This window comes from Podarcis liolepis, assembly GCF_965112155.1.
Source record: "Podarcis liolepis genome assembly, chromosome: Z".
NCBI lineage: Eukaryota > Metazoa > Chordata > Lepidosauria > Squamata > Lacertidae > Podarcis > Podarcis liolepis.
In genome coordinates this window covers 49,064,787-49,089,786 of record NC_139570.1, presented here as the reverse complement: position 1 = coordinate 49,089,786, position 25,000 = coordinate 49,064,787, and the positions used below count along the sequence as shown (strand labels likewise).

The 25,000-nt window shown below is 48.5% G+C and overlaps 1 protein-coding gene across 17 annotated transcripts in view; it reads right to left on the bottom strand.

The window, feature by feature from the left end:
• DAB2IP (DAB2 interacting protein) overlaps positions 1-25,000 on the bottom strand; it is a 310,440-nt gene that overhangs the window by 56,194 nt on the left and 229,246 nt on the right. For all 17 annotated transcript variants that reach the window (XR_014521566.1, XM_083485773.1, XM_083485762.1 and 14 more), the window contains 3 exons: positions 18,282-18,435; positions 10,530-10,628; positions 7,052-7,606 (listed from right to left, as the gene is read on the bottom strand). Coding sequence is in view for 16 of the 17 variants with exons in the window: in XM_083485773.1 (XP_083341899.1) it covers positions 7,052-7,606; positions 10,530-10,628; positions 18,282-18,435 (808 nt within the window). In the remaining variant the exon portion in view is untranslated. The remainder of the gene's footprint in view (positions 1-7,051; positions 7,607-10,529; positions 10,629-18,281; positions 18,436-25,000) is intronic.

Genomic DNA, 25,000 nt, shown 5'->3' with positions numbered 1-25,000 from the left:
GGCACCACAAAAACACACGTTTCTTTCCAGGCAGGCTTTAAATATCAACCTTCTTTAGTGGGCAAGGTGCATTATGACAGCTTTTTATGTACAGTGGATGCTCAAGTTGTGAACGTGATCTGTGCAGGGTGCACGTTCGCAACCCGCAGCATCCGCAACCCGCAGCAGCGTGTCTGCGCACGTGTGGGTTGCGATTCGGCGTTTCTGTGCATGCACAAAGTGCGATTTAGCACTTCTGCGCATGCGCGACCGCCAAAACCCGGAAAAATGCAACTTGAAGCATCTGTAACCCGAGGTATGACTGTATCTGGATGTTTATGGCTTTTGTTCTGCTTTAGTTTTAATTTCTGTATTATATTGTAAGTCACTTTGTGTCTTTTTCTTTTTCTTTTAAAAAAGCAACTAGTAAGAGGAAGAAATAATAAAACAGCATCACAAAAGGATTTTGACGAACCCTTAGGAAGAACTTAGCAATGATTAGACACTGGAAGGGAATGCCAGAGATGGTGGTGGAGTTGTTAAGCACAAGTGGGATTGAATCATAGAACTGTAGAGCTGGAAGGGAACCTGAGGTCATCTAGTCCAACCCCCTGCTATGCAGGAATCTCAACATGTGATCCCTTACCCAATTTGAAAGCATATTGCATGGTCACCTCACTCAGGGGCTCCCTTCTAATCCCAGGGTTCTGCTGGGTGAGCCCTGAACAGCTAAGACGTGATGGACTACGCAGAATTGGATAAATTAACAGGAAGGATTCGAAACCTGTGGGACCAGAGATTCTTAGAAGACTGGAGTAAATATACGATTTATTTGAAAAGTAATAGTAATGAACAGATTACGCTAGTAGGACTGCAATAAGTTTTGTAAGGAGGACTATATGAAATATTTCAAGAAAGACTATGAGGAGAATTATTCGTTGATGATAATTAAGAGCAGAAAATCACCAGAGGTGTTGACAGAAGTCTAAAACAATGTATAAGATAAGAAGTTATGTGACTGTTGGAAATGATATGTTAAAAAAACTAACTATACATAAGATAAAGGTAAAGGAACATCTAGGTCCAGTCGTGACTGACTCTGGGGTTGTGGTGCTCATCTCACTTTACTGGCCGAGGGAGCCGGTGTGCAGCTTCCGGGTCATGCGGCCAGCATGACTAAGCCGCTTCTGGCGAACCAGAGCAGCGCACGGAAACGCCGTTTACCCTCCTGCCGGAGCGGTACCTGTTTATCTACTTGCACTTTGACGTGCTTTTGAACTGCTAGGTTGGCAGGAGCAGGGACTGAGCAACGGGAGCTCACCCCATCGCGGGGATTCAAACCGCGACCTTCTGCTCGGCAAGTCCTGGGCTCTGTGGTTTAACCCACAGTGCCACCCGCGTCCCTAACTATACATATACATATATAATAGATGTGCAGCAGTTAACACATGTCAGACTATTACCAGGGAGAGACCAGGGTTTAAATCCCCACTCAGACACGTGAAGTTCAGCGGGTGGTGAGTTTGGGTGCCAGCCCCTGTCTCTCAGCCTAACCTACCTCGCAGGGTCGTTGAGGGGATTTAAATGAGGAGAACCATGTTTGCCACCTTGACCTCCTTGGTGAAAAAAGGTGGGCAATAAATGCAATAAATTTATAAAGGTGGGATATAAATGCAGTGAAAATGAGAAGCAGACGACGCGGGCCCTTCTGCCCCAGTGACAAGTGACCAGCAAGCAGATTGACTGTGAAGTAATAAGGTCTCTTCTCATAAGCAATCCTGATTAATGAGATTGACCTATCCTTAAGAGGCTTTCACTGATAAAGGTAATATGATTAATGTGTAATTCAAAGATCGTTCCAAAGCCCTGTGGGAGAGGAGGAGCACACTGTCTCTGCGGACATGGGTGGGGGGTCATTACTGGCTGAAATGGGTTGCAAGCTAATCTGCAGATATGCCCCAATCGCTTCCCCCCCTCTCCCGGGATTGATGTAAATAAAATACTTAGTGGAACTCCTTGCAGACAGAACCACTTGGAGACTGAGACAGAACATTTAAAGCACTATGGTACCATTTCAAACGGCAGGGGGAAGTAATGGCCTTTGAGCCCTGCCTGCAGGTTTTTTATACAGGCACCTATCCTGCTATTAGGGACGCGGGTGGCGCTGTGGGTAAAACCTCAGCGCCTAGGACTTGCCAATCGCATGGTCGGCGGTTCGAATCCCCGCGGCGGGGTGAGCTCCCGTCGTTCGGTCCCAGCTCCTGCCCACCTAGCAGTTCGAAAGCACTCCTAAGTGCAAGTAGATAAATAGGTACCGCTTTATAGCGGGAAGGTAAACTGCGTTTCCGTGTGCTGCGCTGGTGCTGGCTCGCCAGAGCAGCTTCGTCACGCTGGCCACATGACCTGGAAGTGTCTTCGGACAGCGCTGGCTCCCGGCCTCTTAAGCGAGATGAGCACGCAACCCCAGAGTCAGGCACGACTGGCCCGTACGGGCAGGGGTACCTTTACCTTTATCCTGCTATTGGAGTAGCCCACGGGACCTCGTTCTGATCCAGTACAACAATCCTTTTAGCCTTACGCCTTAAGCAGGCGTTGTGGCAAATGGGAGAAGGGGAAGCGAATATGCACATCAGCCTGTAAAGAGTCCGTCAGAGCAAACAACGTGTTTGCTCCAAGATACTCCACTAAGGAAGTCAGACTATCCTCCACCAGGGCCAGGGCCTTTTCAGTGATGGCTCCGGCCTGGTGGAATGCTCTGGCCCTTGAGACTGGGGCTCTTCAGGATTTAACCTCCTTCCATCGGGCCTGTAAGTCAGAGCTATTCCGCCTGCCTTTCAATTAGAATTCAGCCTGATCTTTTATTTCCCTTCTCTTCCCTCCCCTTTTATGAAGATCACCCGCTCTGAGACCCCACAGCTAATTCTCCCCTGGCCTCCTTGCTGGCTCAGGTAGGACCAATTCAGCCAGCTAGCCCTGGGGATTATCTAATCTTTGATTTTTGAATTTTACTGTTATTCATGTTTTTTATACTGTATTTTATGCTGCTTTTATAATTGTTTTAAGTTTGTTGTTAGCTGCTCTGAGCCCGGTTTTTGAGCCAGGAAGGGCGGGGTATAAATAAAAATTTATTATTATTTTATTATTACTCCAATTAAGAGTTGAAACGGCTCTGCAAGGGATGCTCAGATGTTCTTCCTTGTGTGCAGCAGTGATGGTGGTTGTTGTTGTTTAGTCATTTAGTCGTGTCCAACTCTTCGTGACCCCATGGACCAGAGAACGCCAGGCACTCCTGTCTTCCACTGTAAGACCACGAGGCAGCAGCCATGGGCATGTGGCTCAGCAAATCCATGGACAGGCTGCTACATGGTCAACACTCTGGGGTGGAGGATTGGTGGGCTTCCTTGCGATGTGGAGGCTGTGTGAGAGAGCCACTGTGGTGTAGCATTTAACAACAAACAAGGACCTCAGAGAGATCTAGGTTCAAATCCCCTCTGGGCCATAAACAAAGATCACTGAGTGACCTTGGCACAGTTGCTGCCTTTCAGCTTAACCAACCCCACAGGGTTGCAGTGGGGATTAAATGGGGAGAACTATTTAAGCCACCTTCAGCTCCTTGGAGGAAGGGCGGCCTTTTTCCACCTTCGCCGCATCAAGCAGTTGGTCCCTTACCTTTCCCGCCCTGACCTGGCCACAGTGATCCATGCGACAGTCATCTCCAGGCTTGACTACTGTAATTCGCTCTACGCGGGGCTGCCCTTGAAGCTGTCCCAGAAACTCCAGCGAGTGCAGAATGCTGCAGCGAGGCTCCTCACAGGGTCTCTGCCATGGGAGCATATTCACCCAGTGCTTTTCAAACTGCACTGGCTCCCGGTGGAGTACAGGGTCAGATTTAAGGTGCTGGTTTTGACCTTTAAAGCCCTTCACAGCCTAGGACCCTCGTTCCCACAGGACCGCCTCTCCTGGTATGCCCCACGGAGGACCTTAAGGTCCATAAATAGCAACACCCTAGTTGTCCCGGGCCCTAAGGAAGTTAGATTGGTCTCAACTAGGGCCAGGGCCTTTTCAGTACTGGCCCTGACTTGGTGGAACGCTCTGTCACAAGAGACTAGGGCCCTGGAGGACTTGACATCTTTCTGCAGGGCCTGCAAGACGGAGCTGTTCCGCCTGGCGTTTGGGCTGGACTCAGTCTAAGCCCTCCTCTCATTTTTTTATATTTTTTTTTATGGAACCCCTCATATAGGTTTTTGTATATAATTTTCCCCTCAGCTCTTTTTGCTGGCCCTTGCAGGACCAGAATGGATAGCTGGCCCTGGTGAATATTTGACATTTTCTCCCCTTATGGCTTTGATCTATAGGCTACCACTAAAACGAGGCTGCATTTTAAGCTGTATTCTAACTTATATTTCAATCAACTGTTTTTTGGGGTTTTTTAAAAAAATGTTTTTACTGTACAGTGGTACCTCGGGTTACAGATGCTTTAGGTTACAGACTCCACTAACCCAGAAATAGTACCTCGAGTTAAGAACTTTACCTCAGGATGAGGAGGCGCGGCGGCTGCAGGAGGCCCCATTAGCTAAAGTGGTACCTCAGGTTAAGAACGGTTTCAGGTTTAGAACGGACATAAAAAAACATAGGTGCGTTTTAAAAGATACTTCATCACCAGGAATACAGGCGGGAGAGATACCCTTAGTGCAACACTCACCCTCAAAAGCCCTAAGCGGAAAGGTTAGTGCCCCAGAGGAAATGGGGCAAGAGAACCCAGATAACAATGAAGAACAACAGTCCTTGCCTGCAGGCTCACAAAGTGAGAAGAGACAGGCACAAGTGGAAAGGGAGGGGAGGGGAGGGGAAATGGTTTGTAAGCAGCCACTTGTGTGGTGGCCTGGGGCGAACAAATTTTGCCCCCAAGCGACCAGAAGGGAGCCTTCTTAAAACTTGGATCCTTTTAGGCCATAAATTTCTGGGTAGAAAACAGACAGTCCTACGGTCCCCGCCAGTGTGTGCCTTATTTCAGTGGATGCATTTGCAAGGACGGCTGAAGCAACCAGTTGTGAGGTTAACGTATATACAGGCAAAGGAAGGTGCCTTTTACTGAGGCTATTTATGCCTAGATCAGCATTGCTGTGGAATCATAGAATTGTAAAGTTGGAAGGGATCCCCCTGGGTCATCTAGGCCAGTGTTTCCCAACCTTGGGCCTCCAGCTGTTTTTGGACTACAACTCCCATCATCCCTAGCTAGCAAGACCAGTGGTCAGGGATGATGGGAATTGTAGTTCAAAAACTGCTGGAGGCCCAAGGTTGGGAAACACTGATCTAGGCCAACCCCCTGCAGTGCAGGAATCTTTTGCCCAACGTGGGGTTTGACAGTACATCCCTGAGACTAAGTGACTCATGTCCTACCAGCTGAGCAATGTTGGGCTATGTACCATCTTTGACCAGCAGGTGTTCTTCCTTTATCTCCATACCTGTCAGCCAACATGCTCAGTCAGTGCTACCTTGTCTTGACTAGCAGAAGTTCCCCAGGGTCTCAAGCAGCCCCCCTGGCCTGCTCATTTCCCCACAGTCGCCATAACTTGGACCCGTGGCTTCCTGCATGCCAAAGGACCTTGCACTCTTCTACTGAGTTATGGGTCCTCTCTCTGACCCAGCAGAGTCTGTCCAGGGTCTTGGGCAGAGAAAGAAATCATCCCCATCCATGGAGAAGATCTGTACTGGAGGTTTCAAATCTGGAGGTTTCAAAATTTGAACCCGGGGCCTTCTGCATGCCACAGCAGGTGCCCTGCCACTGAACTCCAAGTGGAAACGGATTTGTCTGAAGGAGAAGGGAGGCTTGGTGGAAGTCCACCCAAACCCATCCCAAATGCATTTAAAAATGTACAGTGGATGCTTGGGTTGCGAACATGATCTATGTGGAATGCATGTTCACAACCCGCAGCATCCGTAACCTGCAGTGGCGCATCTGCGCACACGTGGGTTGCGATTCAGTGCAACTGCACATGCGCAAAGCTCAATTTAGCGCTTCTGCGCATGAGCAACCACCAAAACTCAGAAGTAACCCATTCCAGTAGTTCCGGGTTTTGGCGGTCTGCAACCCGAAAAAGCATCTGTAACCTGAGGCATGACTGTACATGACTCCTTGCAAATGGGAGTTTTCCCAAGACAGCTTACAACCAAATCTCCTTTTAAAGCCAATGTCTAAAAGAAAGAAGCTTAGATTAAAAGCAGCAGCATAAAAAAATTCCTAATCCAGTACTGCAATTTAAAATGGGTAGCAGTTACAACCACCTCTGCAATGCATCGCGTAACCCAGAATGATGCCTTTTTGTACCACTCTGCCATTGTGGAAACATACAGGTCCCATAAGCATGGCTTTCTGGAGGTACATCCATAATTGCTTCAGGAATAACTCCTCAACAGTTTCTTCTGACCCCTGGCCATGCTGGCTGGGCTGATGGGAGTTGTAGTCCAATAACATCTCAGGGGCTGCAGATGGTCTAAACCACCCATGATCTAATTAGAACCCACTGAAAGGAGGGTTCACAAGGCACCACACCACAGAACAGGGAGAGCTGGTGGTTCCCAAACTTTTTCAGTCCCCACCCCCTTGGTTCCATAAACTTACCCCCAGTGCCCCCTACCCTACAAAAAGCATAATTCAGAATAGTGCTTTGTGCGACCCACAAACGAAAATAGTAATAACAAAATTCAAAACAGTAAACAGTTAATTGCACATTTATTCAAAATCCAACTCAAACTATGTAGTTTAACTAATTCCACAAAACTGATGAACCTGGTCCAGTAATACCAGTTTTCAAAGTGTGATAGTTGTTTATTCCTCTGCCCCCCCCAACTACTGTCCCCTTGCCTCTTAACATGCCCCCTAGGTAATCCCACTGCCCACTTTAGGAACCACTGGTGTAAGTGGATGACGGGGGCTAAACAACTGTTGGCAAGACCCCCAAACTCAAGGTGGATCACAGCCTCAGGCGTCCAGCTGCAGCACATGTGGGGTTGATGAATGCGCGTGAGAGCCTCTAACCTGTCTCCGAGCACGAGGGTGCGAGAGCCTTACCTTGGCCTTCCCTGTGCTCTGCAGGATGTGGACGAGGGCTGAGGCCATCTCCTCCTTGTTCTTCACACTCAGGACTGGCTCCAGAACTGAGCAGAGGACCATGTAGTTGTTGGTGATGTACTCAGCAAACTCCTTGTACATTTCCATGGGGAGGATGCTCATGCTTTGGTAGCGCGACTTGATGCGGATCATGGGGCCCCCAGACTTGCCCTTGCTGGGGTTGGGTGTCACCACCGGGTACCACTTCTCCACAAACTGCCGGCCCGTGACGGAGCCCGCTGGGATGCTGACCAGCCCAATGAAGTTGGTCTTGTCCTTCTTCTTCTTCTTGTCGGTCTCCTTGTACAGGTGGACCGTGATGCCCCTCAGGGATGGAAGGTTGTTGAACTCAAAGTGCTCCCCCCAGAAGACATTGTCCGTTTTCAACTTGCATGTGGTCCGTGCGTAGAGGACCTCGTCCAGGCAGAGTTCGCACAGGTACTTCTTCTTGGCCGGCAAGTCTTTGGCTTCGATAATCCACACCTTGAGCATATTCTCCACCCGCCGGCTGTTGTCCTAGAGAAGAGATGCAATGGGGGGGGGGGACACAGTCAAGAAGAAAGGAAGGATGTGCGGTAAGAGCATAAGGCTCCCAGGACGTTTCCGAGCACAATTCAAAGTGTTCGTGCTGACCTTTACAGCCCTAAATGGCCTCGGTCTAGTATACCTGAAGGAGCGTCTCCACCCCCATCGTTCTGCTCGGACAACACTGAGGTCCAGCTCCGAGGGCCTTCTGGTGGTTCCCTCCCTGCGAGAAGCAAAGGTATAGAGAACCAGGCAGAGGGCCTTCTCGGTGGTGGCACCCACCCTGTGGAACGCCCTCCCACCAGATGTCAAAGAGAACAATAACTACCAGACATCTGAAGGCAGCCCTGTTTAGGGAAGCTTTTAATGTTTGATGCATTACTGTATTTTAATATTTTGTTGGAAGCCACCCAGAGTGGCTGGGGAAGCCCAGCCTGATGGGTGGGGTATAAATAATAAATTATGATTATTATGATTATTATGAGAGCCTGATGGATCAGGCCAAAGGGGCCCCATCTAGTCCAGCACCCTGTTCTCACAGTGGCCCCCAGTGCAAAACCAGGACCTGAGAACAAGAGCCACACTCTTCCCCTCCTGTGGTTTCTAGCATCTAGTATACAGAAGCAGTGCTGCCTCCCACTGTAGAGGCAGAGCCAAGCCGTGGGGACTGCCAGCCATCAATAGCCCTCTCCTCCTCCATTAACCTGTCCAATTCTTTTTCAAAGCCATCCAGGTTGGTGGCCATCACTGCAACTATGGGTTCCATACTTTAACTACGTGCTGTGTGAAGAAGGACTTTCAGCGTGTGGAGGGTGTGTGGGGTGTGTGTGTGGGGGGGAAGCAATTACCCGCTGTGAGAATTGGAAGAACGAACGGCTTCATTATTTGCAACGTGCTAGAACAGAAAACCAATCCTTAATTACATTTTTAACTTTTAAGGAAATTACTGGCTCTTGGGAATTTGCATAATAACCCCCGCTTATGCTCGTTTCCCAAATATCACTATGATTTCTTCTCTCGCTGGCACCAATTTGCAAGAAGAAAGGAGGGCTGAGAACCTGTCTCTCTCTCTGTCCTCCCCCCCAAACTACACATGCTTCACTTTCAAAAAAACCTATTTCACCGCTTCCAATTTGGCAGCCAGGAGAGCCTCAAAATTAAAGGGAAAGGTGTGGAGATGGGGGGGGCGCCCTAAGAGAAAAGAGAACAAATTGTAGACTAAAGAAAACTGTTCTGCAGGTGTTCCCTCCGCTGCGCCGCAATTTCTCCACTAGGCTTGAGCAATGGGATAGTACTGCTGGCTTCTCACATCAGGTACCAGGGACCGCAAATGCATAAACACAGCCCCAGCCCCCCAGCCAAAAAGGAAAACCCACCCTCTTTAAAAGGGGCAGAGTTTTGAAAGAAAAGGCAATGCCTATAAATGCGTGGGAGGTCATACTTAAGGATTTGCATGAGCAAAAATGGTGGGCAGGTGAGAGGGAGGACCTTCTTGTGGGCCAGAAAGTTGCCCAAGCCTTGGTGCCTTTGACAACAATAATTATCTCAGCCTATGGCCAAGCTGGTTGGGTCTGGTGGGAGTTGGAGCGCAGAACATTCAGGGACAAGGGGATGGTAAAGGCTGGCTCATTGCATATTGAATCCCACAACTCTCCCCCAGGAGAAACTTTATGAAAGTTAAATTTATGCATGATCCATGAACGACACAATTGCCAAAACTCATCTTTTTAAAAAAGAACAAGAGGAAGTAACCTACAGGACCGCCTCTCCTGGTATGTCCTGCGGAGGACCTTAAGGTCCATAAATAACACCACTTTGGAAGTCCCGAGCCCGAAGAAGGTCAGACTGGCCTCAACCAGGGCCAGGGCCTTTTCAGCTCTGGCCCCGGCATGGTGGAACGCCCTAGTGCAGGAGATCAGGGCCCTGTGGGATTTAACATATTTCTGCAAGATGGAGCTGTTCCGCCTGGCCTTTGGGCTGGACTCAGTCTAAGCCCCCCCTCTCATTTATTTATTTTTTAATGGAACCCCTCATATGGGATTTGTATATAAATTTTCCCTCGGCTCTTTTTGCTGGTCCATGTAGGACCAGCATGGATAGTTGGCCCTGGTGAATATTTGACGTTTTCTCCCCTTATGGCTTTGATCTATAGGCTACCACTAAAACGAGGCTGCATTTTAAGCTGCATTTGAAACTGTATTCTAACTTATATTTTAATCAACTGGTTTTTTTGTTTTAATGTTTTTACTGTATTTATATTCAGTGTTAGCCACCCTGAGCCTGGTCTTAGCTGTGGAGGGCGGGGTATATATAAAATTTATTATTATTATTATTATTATTATTATTATTATTATTATTATGCGCCTGCAGCCTGCACAACTCTTGGAAGTTATTTTAAGAGGAACTGTATTGGTTCTGCCGTCTACGGACACGTACCTGGGAATAAGAGCATAAAAGAGCCCTGAGGCTGGATCAGGGTGGTGGCCTGTCTAGTCCAGGATCATGTTCTCTGAGTGGCCAGCCAGACACCTCTTGAGAAGCCTAAGGTCCTGATTGCAACAGCAACTCTGCCCACCTGCAATTCCCAGCAACTAACATTCAGGGGCAGACTGCCTGCAACTATGGAAGTACAGCACAGCCATCAACTGAGGTCCAGGGAACCTGAGGCACCGCTTGAACTTGTGTATCACTCATTGTTCGCTCCCCTAGTTGACAAGACTCATTTGACAGCAACAAGAAACAAAAGGTTTATGGTGTCCTTGGCCCAGTCCTGTGGAACTCTCTGCCACTGGAGATTCCGCAGGATTGCCCAATCCTCTTTTAAAGCCAAGCAAGTTGATGGCCACCACTGTGTCCTGAAGTTCCACAGTTTAACTATGTACTGTGTGAAGCTGCTGCTTAGCTTGTTCGGTACCTTGTTCGGGTGCACAGCACGTCGCAGATTCTCCATCCACTTGTCCCGCTCTGCTGCAGAGCGGCAGGAAAAGCATTTGCTCCCGGACGACGTCGTCACCTGGAAGAGAGGAAAGAAGCGAGAGTTTCTTGCAAGCTGACCCAACCTTAGGAGCCACGTATCTCTGTGATATGTGCCATCCTTGTAAGACCCTGCCCTACACTGCCCTTTTTAAATTTTTTTAAAAATTTTATTAAATGTTACCAAAAAAAAAAAAAGAAATAGAAACAATACATAGCCATACATAAAAATGTTTTATCTACACAATTTTCCAGAATGCAAACTAGAAAAGAAGAAAGGCAAAAGATAAAAGAAAGAAACAAGAAAAAAATGAAAAGAAAAAATACTTTTCATCATCAATTATTCCAGATTCATACTTCAAACATTACAATATTTAAATCCTAGTTAAATATTATAAAAGACTTCACCACACATCTCTTGGTTATCTAGTTAACTTTTATATCTGTTCTTCAGTCACTTCCTTTCCTTAAATTCTTTCATAGTCCATCTAATCTTTGTATTCTCTGTACTGTATTCTTCACAAGGTTAGTCTAAGCACAACCAAAATTTCGTGTTTGATCCCTGTTTTGTGTAATTATTCTTTTAAGCATTCCCATTGTTTCTGCCCCATAGTTTTAGATTTATGCCTTATTATATCCGTCAATTTTGCTAACTCCAGATACTCACATTGTTTACTTAACCATAGTTTACTTAACCTACATTGTCCTATATTGAGAAGTGGATGAGATTAGATGGCCCTGCTAATTATACCATCACGGCTCAGAACTGCCCTAATGTATCAAAGCACAATCCATAGGGTCCAGCAACGACCAGCCAGGTGCTTCTAGGAAACTGAGAAGGAAGGAATAAAGGGGACACCTCTCTCTTGTTGTTTGCCTGCAGCATCAGGGGTAGAATGCCTCTGGATGGAGAGGCTCGGCTCTCACAGGGAATGATTAACTCCCCAGTATACTTGTGAGGCTGATCGCCGAAGGCTGATCACCGAAGAATGGATGCTTTTGAATTCTGGTGCTGGAGGAGACTCTTGGGAGTCCCATAGACTGCAAGAAGATCCAACCTCTCCATTCTGAAGGAAATCAGCCCTGAGTGCTCACTGGAAGGACAGATCCTGAAGCTGAGGCTCCAAGACTTTGGCCACCTCATGAGAAGAGAAGACTCCTCGGAAAGGACCCTGATGTTGGGAAAGATGGAGGGCGCAAGGAGAAGGGGACGACAGAGGACGAGATGGTGGGACAGTGTTCTCGAAGCTACCAGCATGAGTTTGACCAAACTGCGGGAGGCGGTGGAGGACAGGGGTGCCTGGCGTGCTCTGGTCCATGGGGTCACAAAGAGTCGGACATGACTAAATGACTAAACAACAACATACTTGTGATAAGAGAGCTAGATGGACTTTTGGTCAGATGCATCAGAAGGGAGTTGCTGCCCTGGATGTGTATTTTAATGAGCTGAACGGAGTGTGTATGACTTTACCAGTGCTTATCTTACATTTTGCCTGCTATTTTGTTAATGTTGTTAATATCGTTTTATAGATTATTAATGCTGTATTGATTTGTCAACCACACAACACGACTTTTGCTTTCATTCTGACGCTTAGTTTATTTCTTCAGTTGTTGCTTTGTTAACAGTGTTTTATGGTTTGTAATTGCTTCACTGATGATTTGTTAATTATTCCATATGATTTATGCTGCGTTTGTGATGTTCTGTTATGCTCTGCCATGCTACTGTTAGCTATTGTTTGTGAGCCACTTTGGGATTCCTTAGAATGAATAGCGGCACAGGAATTCAATAAATCAAATCAAATATCAAACCACTGCATGTCCCAGCTTGGGGAAAGGAAGCAGACAGCTGATCAGATGGTTAACGAAGGAGGAGTCAGGGTCTGGGGCCACGACGTAGCAAATCATGAGGCTGGCACAAAAGGAGAGCTGGTGGGAACCTGAGAACAAGACCCCCAAACCCACATGGCCAATGGGTGGCCAGTGAATGAATGAATGAACAAAAGAGCTGTGAGGTGGATTAAGGCTGGGTGAATTAATGTCTGAGGGTCTCGCAGTGATTTCGTAACTGAGGGTTGTGAACGTGGACCTCCCCAGTCCTAGTTGGACACCCCAACCCAGGTGTGGGGAACCTCAGGCCCCAGAGCCCCAAATGCAGCCTTCCTGATCTGTCTACCTGGAGTTTGGGTCTCCTCGCGGGCCCCTTTGAACGTTTCATCCCTGGCTGGATTGTGTCCATTAAAGCTTCTCTGGATGGAGGACAGAGAGGAGTGACTAGCGGGAAATGGCATCTATCGCCCCACCCCCTTTTGCCTCTGGCCCCACCTACCCCTGGCAGGTGGCCCCAGGAAGGCTGCCCAGAAATTAATGTGGCCCTCGGGCCTGAAAAACATGGCCCCCACACTGCTCTAACCTCTGCACCATCTTTAAATATCTCAAGGGCTATCACATGGCGCAAGCTTGTTTTCTCCTGCTCTGGAGGGTAGGACTTGAACCCATGGCTTCAAGTTAAAAGAAAGGAGATTCCGACGAAACATCAGAGAAGAACTTTCTGACAGTAAGGGTTGTACGACAGGGAATGGACTCTCTTGGGAAGTTGTGGACTTGCCTTCATTGGAGGTTTTAAAGCAGTGGGCAGATGGCCACCTGTCATGGGTGGTTTAGCTGTGTTTCCTGCATTGCAGGGGGTTGGAATAGATGACCCCTGGGGTCCCTTCCAATTCTACGATTCTATGATCCATTGATCCATTATGTTTTCAACAATGTCATGACTTTTGTGTGTGTGGTTTTGATCAACGATATACACACTTTAACTTATACAGTCATACCTCGGGTTACAGACGCTTCAGGTTGCACGATTTCGGGTTGCGCACCATGCCAAACCCGGAAGTACCGGAACAGGTTACTTCTGGGTTTTGGCGCTTGCGCATGCGCAGAAGCACTAAATTGCGCTTTGTGCAGAGGCGCCAAATCGCAACCCATGCATGCACAGACACGGTGCTGCGGGTTGCGAACGTACTTCCCGCACGGATCACGTTCGCAAACCAAGCGTCCACTGTACTGGGATTGTGTTTTAGTCAAAAAGGTTTGGAATTTGGTTTATAAGGAAATATGTGGATTGTATCTTGCCCGACAGCGATTCTGTAAGATATTTTTGACGAAGGCAAAGCCATCCTATCATCACAAGAAATGCTCTAACCAGCCAGCAGTATACAAAAAAGAAGAAGTGTAGCTATCTAGAGGGGAAGCTGCACACACACAAAATACATACAGAGATGAAAATAGTGTCTTGCCCAAAAACGCACCTTTAAGATCACAACTTGATGTGGGAATGTGGCAGGTGGCACTTAAGCCAGGGGGAAAGAAACAGTGGGGGAGAAACAGAAATATAAATTGATCCCTGCAGGGGTTGGGCTAGATGACCCTCGGGTTCCCTTCCAACCCTGCAATTCTGTGACTCTTGGGTGTACAATGGAAAATCTGAAACAGCACCACGGGAGAGGGGAGAAAGCTCTTTCACATGCCCAGGCACCACATAGATTAGGCACATTATGCAATGGGCGGGGAAGCCCCAATAAAATGTATACTGCAATGAAGCCCAGGCTGCTATGTGTGTTTTATTTATTAATAAAGTTTTTAAAAATACAGGTATTAGTTTGCCAGACCAAAATTCAATTAGTGCAGTGAGGAGGGAGGAAATCATTAGTTTCTCAAATCTAACTCATTTTGCCTCATTATCCTTGTTCCATGGGTGGGTGGCTCTTCCTAGAGAAGGCAAAATTGCACTCTGCAATTTTTGCTTTCCGCCTGAAACGAAAGCAAGGTAGAGAGGAAGTCTGGAAGGTGTTTCTGCTGCAAGCCAAGCGCCTTATTGAAATGCAGAGCCCAGCCTCTCTCAAGGACAGTCGTGAGGGTGGCATGGAGAAGCAAGAGGCAGGGAGGCGCTAAGGGCAGTGGTGACATTATGCTTGTGATACCAGGGTGGGGGAGAGCTGTGGCTCAGCAGCGAAAGCACCTGATCGGCATGCAGAAAGAACCCGGTGTAATCCCCAGGTCTGGAAAGGACCCCTGCCTGCGACCCGGGAGACCCAGATAGGCCAAGGGCTTGTCTTGGTGGAAGGCAGGGCTTTTTCAGCCGTAACTCAATGGAACTCAGTTCCGGCACCTCTCAGGTGAGCACCATTGCCATTGTAAGAAAACAAGGGAGGCACTAATGGTGAGTTCCACCACCTCTTTTTCTAGAAAAATAGTACTGGTGGAAGGCAACTTCATTGGGTGCTGCTACATCAGCATGTTACTTGGAAGCACGAGGACTCAAATCTTGGTCCATTTTGTGGGTGACAACCATAGCTGAATGGTATACAGAAGATGCTTTTAATGCAGAAAGGCCCCAAGGTACAATTCCCCATTGGCATCTCCAGGTAGGTAAAGGTAAAGGGACCCCTGAACGTTAGGTCCAGTCGTGGCCGACTCTAGGGTTGCGGCGCTCATCTCGCTTTATTGGCCGAGGGAGCTGGCGTACAGCTTCCGGGTGATGTGGCCAGCATGACTAAGCCGCTTCTGGCGAACCAGAGCAGCACACAGAAATGCCGTTTACCTTCCTGCTGGAGCGGTACCTATTTATCTACTTGCACTCTGATGTGCTTTCAAACTGCTAGGTTGGCAGGAGCAGGGACTGAGCAACGGGAGCTCACCCCGTTGTGGGGATTCGAACCACCGACCTTCTGATCGGCAAGTCCTAGGCTCTGTGGTGTAACTCACAGTGCCACCCACATCCCTGCATCTCCAGTTAGGGCTGGGTACTCTGTTCTGAAACGCTGGAGAGCTATTGCTTCCAGCCAGTGTAAGCAACACTGAGACAGAGAGATCAATGTTTGATTTCCTGTCTTCCTGTGGAGCAATGTGCTCACCTCTGGAGGTGGCAGGGGCAGCAGGAGGCCGGGAGCGATGGGAGGGAAGGCTAGTGGCTGCTGTGTGTCCTCATAAGTCAGGGCAAGCTTGTGGGTGGAAAGAGCAGGCAGAAATCCTGCAACCCAGATAAATTATGCAAACGGAGGCATCTGCATGGATGCGTTTTGCAAAGTTTGGAGGACAGCGGAAGGTGCAGTGCGACAAAGCTCTGCAACTGGACCTTACCTCGGAAAAGAGTTCTGTTCACTGCACCCTCCCATCACCACAAAGCTCCCCCCATGCAGCCCCAAACACGCAATTTGTGCCAAACAGTCAGCCCTCTCGATGTTGCATGCGCACTGCTTGTTCGCAGTCACTTGGGACTAACTCCCTTATGGGATAGTTCCATGTGTTTATATACTTTTGTAACCTAAGACTGCCTTCAGGGATCTAACTGTGAACTGAATGAATGTGAGTAAACGACTTTTATAAAATATACACAACAATAAAATTGTTGTGTATATTTTTTAAAAGAGGGACAAGAAGGGATCTTACCAGAAATGTTATATAGAGAGGTTCAGACGAACCTGCAACAAGCAAACCGCTGTGCATTTAAAGGGGAATGTTGAAACTCTGCTAAGACACAGAACTTGCTAACGCAAGTTAGGAAGGATATCATGAAACAATATATCCTATCCTGCCTCCCACAACATTCATTAACTATCTAATTGACATTACATTTGGCTCACCAGGCTAGGTCCTCCCGTGGAGCCAAGAAACTTTAGAAACAAATCCTACCTGCTTCATTCCCTCCCAAGATACTAAAAATTGAATGTTTGCACAGAAAGCGCAAAAATGAAAAGGACAGGCCCTGGTAGCAAGTTACAGACCCGATCCACAGTCCTACACACGCAGGAAGGCATGTGGCCACCTGTCCAGTTATCTGGAGCTTTGTGACCTGTTTAAGAAATGCAGTTAATAGATGCTTCACATTCTCCCACCTGTGTGTGCCCCCTTTTCCTCCTTGATCAGCCACAACTTCAAGCGAAGCACCAGCCCATCTTGTATGCAAGGGTTCAGTCTCAGCATCCATGTGCTGCTGCCCTTGGGTCTGGTTCTGAAGCTCCAGCGACTGCAGAGTGTGGTGGCCAGATTGCTGGTGGGGTCACCTGGCCGACAATGTGTGGCCCCCTTGTTGAGGCATCTGCACTGGCTGCCCATCTGCTACTGGGTCAGGGTCAAAGCCCTTGTATTAATTTACAAAGCCCTGGACAACTTGGGTCCAGGGTACCTAAGACCCTTATATCCCAGCTTGATCACTCAGATCATCAGCAGGAGCATCGCTGGTCCAGTTGGTGAGTCTTGTTTGACAACAAGAAACCGAGACATTATTCTCATCGACCCAGTCCTGTGGGACACTCTGCCACTAAGGACCCAGCTGGTCTACTCTGAGTAGGACCAGCACTGGATATAACCTAAGGGACAGAAGAGAAATTTCATTTGGCCTGAGCCCACTGAACCCATTTGCATCTCCTGGATTAATATACAGTTCGGAATAAATTTTTTCTTTGGATTTCACACCTATCTGAATTTTGCACTGTACTCTCCAACTCAGAAAAAAATGTACCACAATGGATAAGAAAAAGAAGCACACACATTTCCAGTAAAAACACATTTAGAAATATTTTTTAAAATTCTTAACGTGGATTTAATTACAGATGATTGCTGTATGAACAGAACGAAAGAACCCTGTTGGAGCCAACCAAACCATAGCAACAAAAGAAGCTGCTTTATACAGAGTCATAGGTTTGGTCCATCTAGTTCAGTATTGTCTGCACTGACTGGCAGCAGCTCCCCAGGGTTTCAGGCTGAGAGTCTCTTCCAGGCTTACCTGGAGGTGCCACGGGGAACTGAACCTTAGACCTTCTGCACACCAAGCAGCTGCTCCGCCGCTGAGGCACTGCCCTACTCTCAAGCAAGCACCATTATGCTTGCAGGAGTGACCAGGCAGATGGCTCTGGGAAGCTGCCAAGCAGGGCAGCTGGGATAGCTCACTCAATAGAGCATGAGATACTTAATCTCAGGGCCATGGGTTCGAACCCCACAATGGACAAAATATTCCTGTATTGCAGAGGGGTGGACCAACCTTCAGGATCCCTTCCAACTCTACAATTCTATGGTTCTGTGAAAGCAGCAGCAGCAGCAGCAGCCCCACCCTTAGGTTCTGAGGCAGACTGCCTCTGACTATGGAGGCTCCACTCCCAACGGGTGTGACAGGTCAGCCCCATCGGCCTGCTCCCACCTCACCTGTCATCTGGGGGGCAGCCATTCTATGGAACTGCCTTACAGGGGCAGATGGGAAGCAGAAGAGCTCACTCCACCAGCCCCTGAACTGTGCCAGGTGGTTATGATAGGAATCTGTGCCTGGGTTTTTCTTTTTCCTTTTCCCTCCCTGCAGCTTACCCCTTGTGTGTTACAGTCTTCTTCTTTTTTTAAAGGGAAATGTGCAGGTCTGTGAGGGGCAGGGACTACCTCATTCTGATTCTATGCAAGCCGCCCTGGCAGGCTTTTGGATGGAAAGCGGGGTACAACCCCCCCACCCCCGGTGATAAAATAAGCAATACATAAGTGATTGTCATGGCTCAAAATGAACATAAAAGCAACCCTGTTGGGTCAGGCCAAAGGTCCGCCAAGTCCAACCTCCCATTTCCCACAGGGGTCAAACTCTCAGGAGTGCACACCCACCCACCCCGAAAGCAGGGCATCTGGCCAGCAGCCTTCCTGGGTGTCAATGGGTGCGCCTTACCTCGAAGCAGAAATCCTGCCCCAGGATGCTGCTATGAACAGGCTTAATGACCACTTCTTCCTCCATGCTGAGATCCAGGGCCTCCACAGCGCTACTTGGACTGAGCAGTGACTCGTGGGAGCGAGATTCCTTCAGCCTGGGCATTAGATGGGATCTGGAGGGAGAGGAAGGCAAGAACAGTGAGGATCAGAGCCACGCCCTTCCAGCACCACGGAAAGGACCAAGCACCGCTTTTCACGATAGCCCTTGAAAAAAAGAAGCGTCAGGTTGGACCAACAGCACACCTGGATTGTATTTAGGAATGTAACAATCTGTCTTACTATTTATTTATCAAATTTCTATACCACCCATCATCCGAGGGTCAGTTTACAATACCAAAACACAAAAACACATACATTGTACCTGGTCAGACCATTGGCCCCATCCTGCTCAGTATTGTTTACCCAATCTCGGTCCTCCAGATGTTTTGAGACTACAGTTCCCAGCATCCCTGACCACTGGTCCTGCTAGCTAGGGATGATGGGAGTTGTAGGCCAAAAACATCTGGAGGGCCGAGGTTGAGGAAGCCTGCTTTACACTGACGGGCAGTAGCTCAATATTGTCCACCAGGCTTTCCTGGATTTCTGGCAGGGGGTCTCTCCCAGCCCCACCTGGAGAGGCTTGCGGGGCTCAAACCAGCGACCTTCCCTGATCTACAGCCCTTCCCACCCATACAGGTCCCCAAAGTAGCTCACAAGCGTAAAAAAACAAGATAAAACAATAGGAGTGGGTTAAAAACCAATAAAGAAGAGCAACAAGCAATCAGCACCATTGTAAACCAAGACTCTGAGGATCAGAGATTTTAAATAGAATAGAGATTTTAAATAGAATAACACATTAAATAGAAGCCTGCTAACTCAAAAAAGCTCAACAACTTTGGTTGGCCCTCACGGTCCTTCACTTCACCAAATCTGGCCCTCTTTGAAAAAAAGTTTGGACACCACTGTATCTAATGAAACATGTTGGCTATACAGTGGACGCTTGGGCTACGAACGTGATCCGTGCAGGATGCACGTTTGCAACCCGCAGCATTCGCAGCCCGCAGCAGCGCGTCTGCACACACACGGGTTGCAATTTGACGCTTCTGTGCATGCACAAAGTGCAATTTAGCGCTTCTGCGCATGCAAGACCACCAAAACCCGGAAGTAACCTGTTCCGGTACTTTCGGGTTTCGGCGGGTGCGTAACCAGAAAAAAAGCAACCTGAAGTGGCTGTAACCCGAGGTATGACTGTATTAAGGACTTGAGAGAGCACCTTCTCTCTTTGGAAGCCGAAGCAGGAGGGGCTGCTAAACGCAGTTGGTGGGGCTGTGTGGGGCTTGGTAGGTCACAAGCTAGGGTGGCTCGCGGTACACCCTTGCATTTAAGCATTAGCCAGGTAGCCACAGGTAACCCAGAATTGCATATGTGCAGGTGAGTGAGCACACAGAGAAGGGAAGAGCACTATGTCCTCTCTGGCAGCAGGAAGGTGTGTGTGCTCCACTGGGCTAGCAAACATGTTTGCAGGCTACTAACCTTCGTGGCTCATGGTCAAGGCTGACTGAATGGGATCTTTGGTCGTGCGAGATCAAGCAGGGAATTCAGGGAAAGGAAAGGCAGATTTGAGAGGATTGGCAACAGCTGGTAGGAACTCCCTCCAGAAAGAGGTGTGTCAGGCACCTTGATTATTCGGTTTCCGGCAAATGCCTTTTGACACATGAGGAGTGCATATTTTTTTAGAACACACCTTATTTTTTGTGATTGTAGGCTGTTTTAAACAGTTTCTAATGCTGTGTTTTAGTGCTGCAACCTGCCCCGTGACCTTAAGATAAAGTGCGGGTAATTAATAATGATAATAATTTTACATTCCTGGGTTTGAATGAAAATCTGCTGAAGATTGTTGTGTGATCCTTTCCCGCCCACAGACAAGGAAAGGAAGCCGGCTCCAGAACATTTCCCGCCCCTCATTTCTTTGGACAATGATGGGAATAATTTTAAGTCAGCCACAACAATGCAGCAAGGACAGAATGGGCATTGTTGAGGTCCCAGAGCAGCTTAAAAGAAAACAAATACTCGGAGTGTCTTGGAAAAGAGCAAAGACGCAGGATAAATGAAAACCTCCCTGCAGATAGTGACAAAAGCCAGTGTAGATTTTCACAACCATCTGTTTCCCCCCCTCATCCCTCCCTTGGATCATTGGAATGGGTTGTAAACTTGAAATTAGGGCTCCAGGGATGATGCAGAAAGTTGAAGGCACCCCATAAGGAGGAAGGGAACACCTGGCAAGAACAGAACTTTATGGAAGACCCATAACTCAGTGGTGGAACACCTGTTTTGCATGCAGAAGGTCCCATACACACAAAATTAAGACGCCAAGTACCATCATCACATCTGCGTTCCTATTTTCTTATTCCCCAAATATCTATTCTATTCTATTCTATTCTATTCTATTCTATTCTATTCTATTCTATTCTATTCTATTCTATTCTATTCTATTCTATTATTATATTGCATTCCATTTCCACCCCACCTTTTTTCTGAAGCTGGCATATGTTAGGTAAAGGTAAAGGTAAAGGGAACCACTGACCATTAGGTCTAGTTGTGACCGACTCTGGGGTTGCGGGGCTCATCTCGCTTTATTGGCCGAGGAGCCGGTGTTTGTCCGCAGACAGCTTCCGGGTCATGTGGCCAGCATGACTAAGCCGCTTCTCGCGAACCAAAGCAGCGCACAGAAACGCCGTTTACCTTCCTGCCAGAGCGGTACCTATTTATCTACTTGCACTTTGACGTGCTTTTAACTGCTAGGATGGCAGGAGCAGGGACCGAGCAACGGGAGCTCACCCCGTCGCAGGGATTCGAACCACTGACCTTCTGATCGGCAAGTCCTAGGCTCTGTGGTTTAACCCATAGAACTACCCGCGTCCCTATATGTTAGGTACTTCCTCTCATTTAATCCCCACAGCAACCCTGTGAGGTAGGTTAGGCTGAGAGGCAGCGACTGGCCCCCGAGGCCCTACAGTCAGCTTCACGGCTGAGTGGAGATTTGAACCCTTGTCTCCCAGGTCCTAATCCAATGCTCTAACCACACCACACTGGATCTCTCTTCCAGATGGGAAACCCTTTCAATAAGACCACATGCATCAAAAGAGAAGAAGGGAGCATAGCGTTTTTTGCTTCCAGACAATTGGCTGTGCCCAGATACAAACTGCACCAGCTAATTAAATCAATCCATTGCCTATTCTTAATAATAAGGGTTCCCATCACACAGCAATGTCCTTGGCACTTGCAAAGTATAGAACAGGTCTCTGCTGAAAGGGATTTACAATCCAGAAACTGACGTGGGGACACAATGGAAACCGAAGAAGCATGGAGGCTTGGGATGTTGTGTTGTGTGGAGGGAGAGGCAGAAGAAGGTTCTGCGTCTATAGAAGTCCCAAGTTCTTAGGTTGGGCTAAAGTATGGCTCTCCTAGGGTGAAACCGGGCAACGCTTTTTCATCAGATGATGCAACTCTATTATTTAAACTGGGTACTGAGCAATCATTAAATATTATCATTATTATTAATTGCATTTATATCCCACCTTTTCCCCTCCAAGGAGCTCAAGGCAGCTACATGGTCCTCCCCCCCTCAGTTTAATTCTCACAACCACCCTGCGAGGTAGGCTGGGCTGAGAAGCCAGCTCAAGGTCACACCCAGAGAACTTCATGGCCCAACAGAGATTTGAACCCTGGTCTCCCATGTCCTACTCAGAAATGCTAGCCACTACACCATTCTGGATTGCGACGCCTCTCTATTGTACATGCAGAAGGGAAAGGAGATAGCTCCCTGGCCCCAGGGAGCCTACAGTTTAAAGGCTGACAGTTATGGGAAAGGAAATGGAGCGGCAGCTCAGACACCGGGAGCTGACGCTTTGTGTGTGGAGGGTCCCCCCCCCATTCAATTCTCAGCAAGTCTGGGGAAGGGCTGGCGAACACCAACCTACCTGAAATTCCCTGGAAGGCTACAGCTCAGTGGCAGAGCCCATGCTTTGCCCACAGAAGGTCCCAGGACCCAATTTCTAAAATCCCCTGCCTGAAAAACCCCAGGGAACATCTGCTGTTAGTGTCCGTGCAGGCAGCTACCAACACTCTAAAAGGCCGTTGCAGGAGAGGCGCAAAGGGGTTAAGCTTTTGGGGATGCTGCTTTCTCCGGAACAGAGATCAGTCCTGTCCTCCCTCCCCTCCCCAAGCCTCACCAAAAAGGACTTCCATCGCTGCCCCATCACCGCCTCGCAGCTGTGGCCTGGCATGGAACATCTGCTGCGGGAGAAGTCAGGCGAGAGCTGGGCACCTCCTATTCTGTGCCGAAAAAGCTTGAGAAAAGGGAAAACTGAACAGGGGGGGCGTCTCTCCCACTGCTCCCAACCACCTGGTTCCCCCCTCCTCGCCCATCCCACCTCCTTTCCCCTCCTCTGGCCCCCGCTCAGCATCGCCAAAGCAGCGGAGGCACACAAACACACACTGTGAGCTTTGAGCTTGATCTGGCTCCCGCGGCTGCTGATTGGCTGCTCTGTAGCTGGGGAAGGGAGCCACAGCTGCCGAAAATGTCAACATCCGTGCGCTTGTGAGCAAGCAAATGAGCACCCGCTGCGCACTGTGAGGAACGTGGAGGAGCGGTGCCATGGACCCCGCAGTTCAGGGCCTGGGACAAGTGGTGAGGTGGTGTCAGATTGGTGGTCCAAAGAGATCTCCCCAAAAGCAGATAGGTGTAAGAAGAGCCTGGTTGCTGAATCATGCCCGTGGCGCACCTCGCCCAGGATCCTGTTCTCACAATGGCCAACCAGATCATCCAGTTGTAAACTTAGGACCACCAAAGAGTCGTCCAGTCCGACCCCAGGAGTCACAGATAAGGAATCACTAACAGGTGGCCACCCAACCTTCGTGTCAAAACCTCCAGTACGTTTCCGAGCACAATTCAAAGTGTTGGTGCTGACCTTTAAAGCCCTAAACGGCCTTGGTCCAGTAGACAAGAAGGAGCGTCTCCACCCCCATCGTTCTACCCGGACACTGAGGTCCAGCACCGAGGGCCTTCTGACAGTTCCCTCCCTGCGAGAAGCCAAGTTACAGGGAACCAGGCAGAGGGCCTTCTCGGTAGTGGCACCCGCCCTGTGGAACGCCCTCCCACCAGATGTCAAAGAGAAGAAGAACTACCTGATATTTGGAAGACATCTGAAGTTCAGGGAAGCTTTTAATGTTTGATGCATTACTGTATTTTAATGCTGAGTGAAGAAGCTATTCCTTTTATCTGTCCTGAATCTTACAACACTCAGCTTCATCAGATGTCCACAAAGTCTAGTGTTATATAAATTTAATAAAATTTAAATTTATTATGAAATTAATTTGATGAAATAAATAAATAAATAATCCTCCAAAGTGAAGGGAGGGGGGCTTTATCTGGGCTTCATGGAAGGGTCCTATTTCCTAGCTCTATGGCATGGGTCAGCAAACTTTTTCAGCAGGGGGCCGGTCCACTGTCCCTCAGACTTTGTGGGGGGCCGGACTATATTTTTTTGGGGGGGTGGGGGAATAATGAGTGAATTCCTATGCCCCATAAATAACCCAGAGATGAATTTTAAATAAAAGCACACATTCTACTCATGTAAAAACACGCTGGTTGCTGGACCGTCCGGAGGCCAGATTTAGAGGGTGATTGGGCCGGATCCAGCCCCCAGGCCTTAGTTTGCCTACCCATGCTCTAGACCAGTGTTCCGCAACCTTGGGCCTCCAGCTGTTTTTGGACTACAGCTCCCATAATCCCTAGCTAGCAAGACCAGTGGTCAGGGATGATGGGAACTGTAGTCCAAAAACAGCTGCAGGCTCAAGGTTGGGGAACACTGCTCTAGACCAGCCTTTCTCAACCTGTGGGTCACCAGATGTTGTTGAACTACAACTCCCATCACCCCTAGCTAGCAAGGCCAGATCTCAGGGATGATGGGAGTTGTAGTCCAACAACATCTGGGGATCCACAGGTTGAGAACCGCTGCTCCAGGGCATTTACTTGCTATATGCTTGCTTGCTAACTATGCCGTTTGCTTGCGACTAAAACTGGAACCTGCATACACTGAGCGGTTCAAGTGAGAGCTTAGCCCAATGCTCCAGCCAACTGACAGGCTGATTGGATGAATGGTTTATGCCCTCTAATTTTGCTACCAGCTCTTTAAGTCTCCAAGCTGCAACCTGACCTGCTCCTTCCTCGCAGCCACAGAAGCGCTGCCCCCCACTTCCTCTGGTGCTGGCACCAACAATTTCCTAGGGCTTAACGAGTGACCCAGAATCTTCCAGAAGTGAAAAAGCAGAGCACCCCCCCTCCCCACGAGTTCAGCTCATGGAGGAGCGGAGGTTGCCAGCCAGTGGTCAGGAAAGCATCGCAGCACAGTCCTACCCATGTGTACTCAGGAGGAAGCGGGTGCAGGATTGTGGCCTTGTGCAGCAAGGTGGTGGGCTGACGGGAGGTGCTTAAGCAGAGCTCGGATGGCCACCTGCCAGTGGTTCTTTAGCTATGATTTCTGCATTGCAGGGGTTGAACGGAATGACCTTTGGGGTTACATTCCAAATCTACAATTGCATGATTCTACAGTTTATATAGTCAAAGTGACCTTAAGGTCCATGAATAACCATAATTTAGAGGTCCCGGGCCCTAAGGAAGCCAGATTATCCTCCACC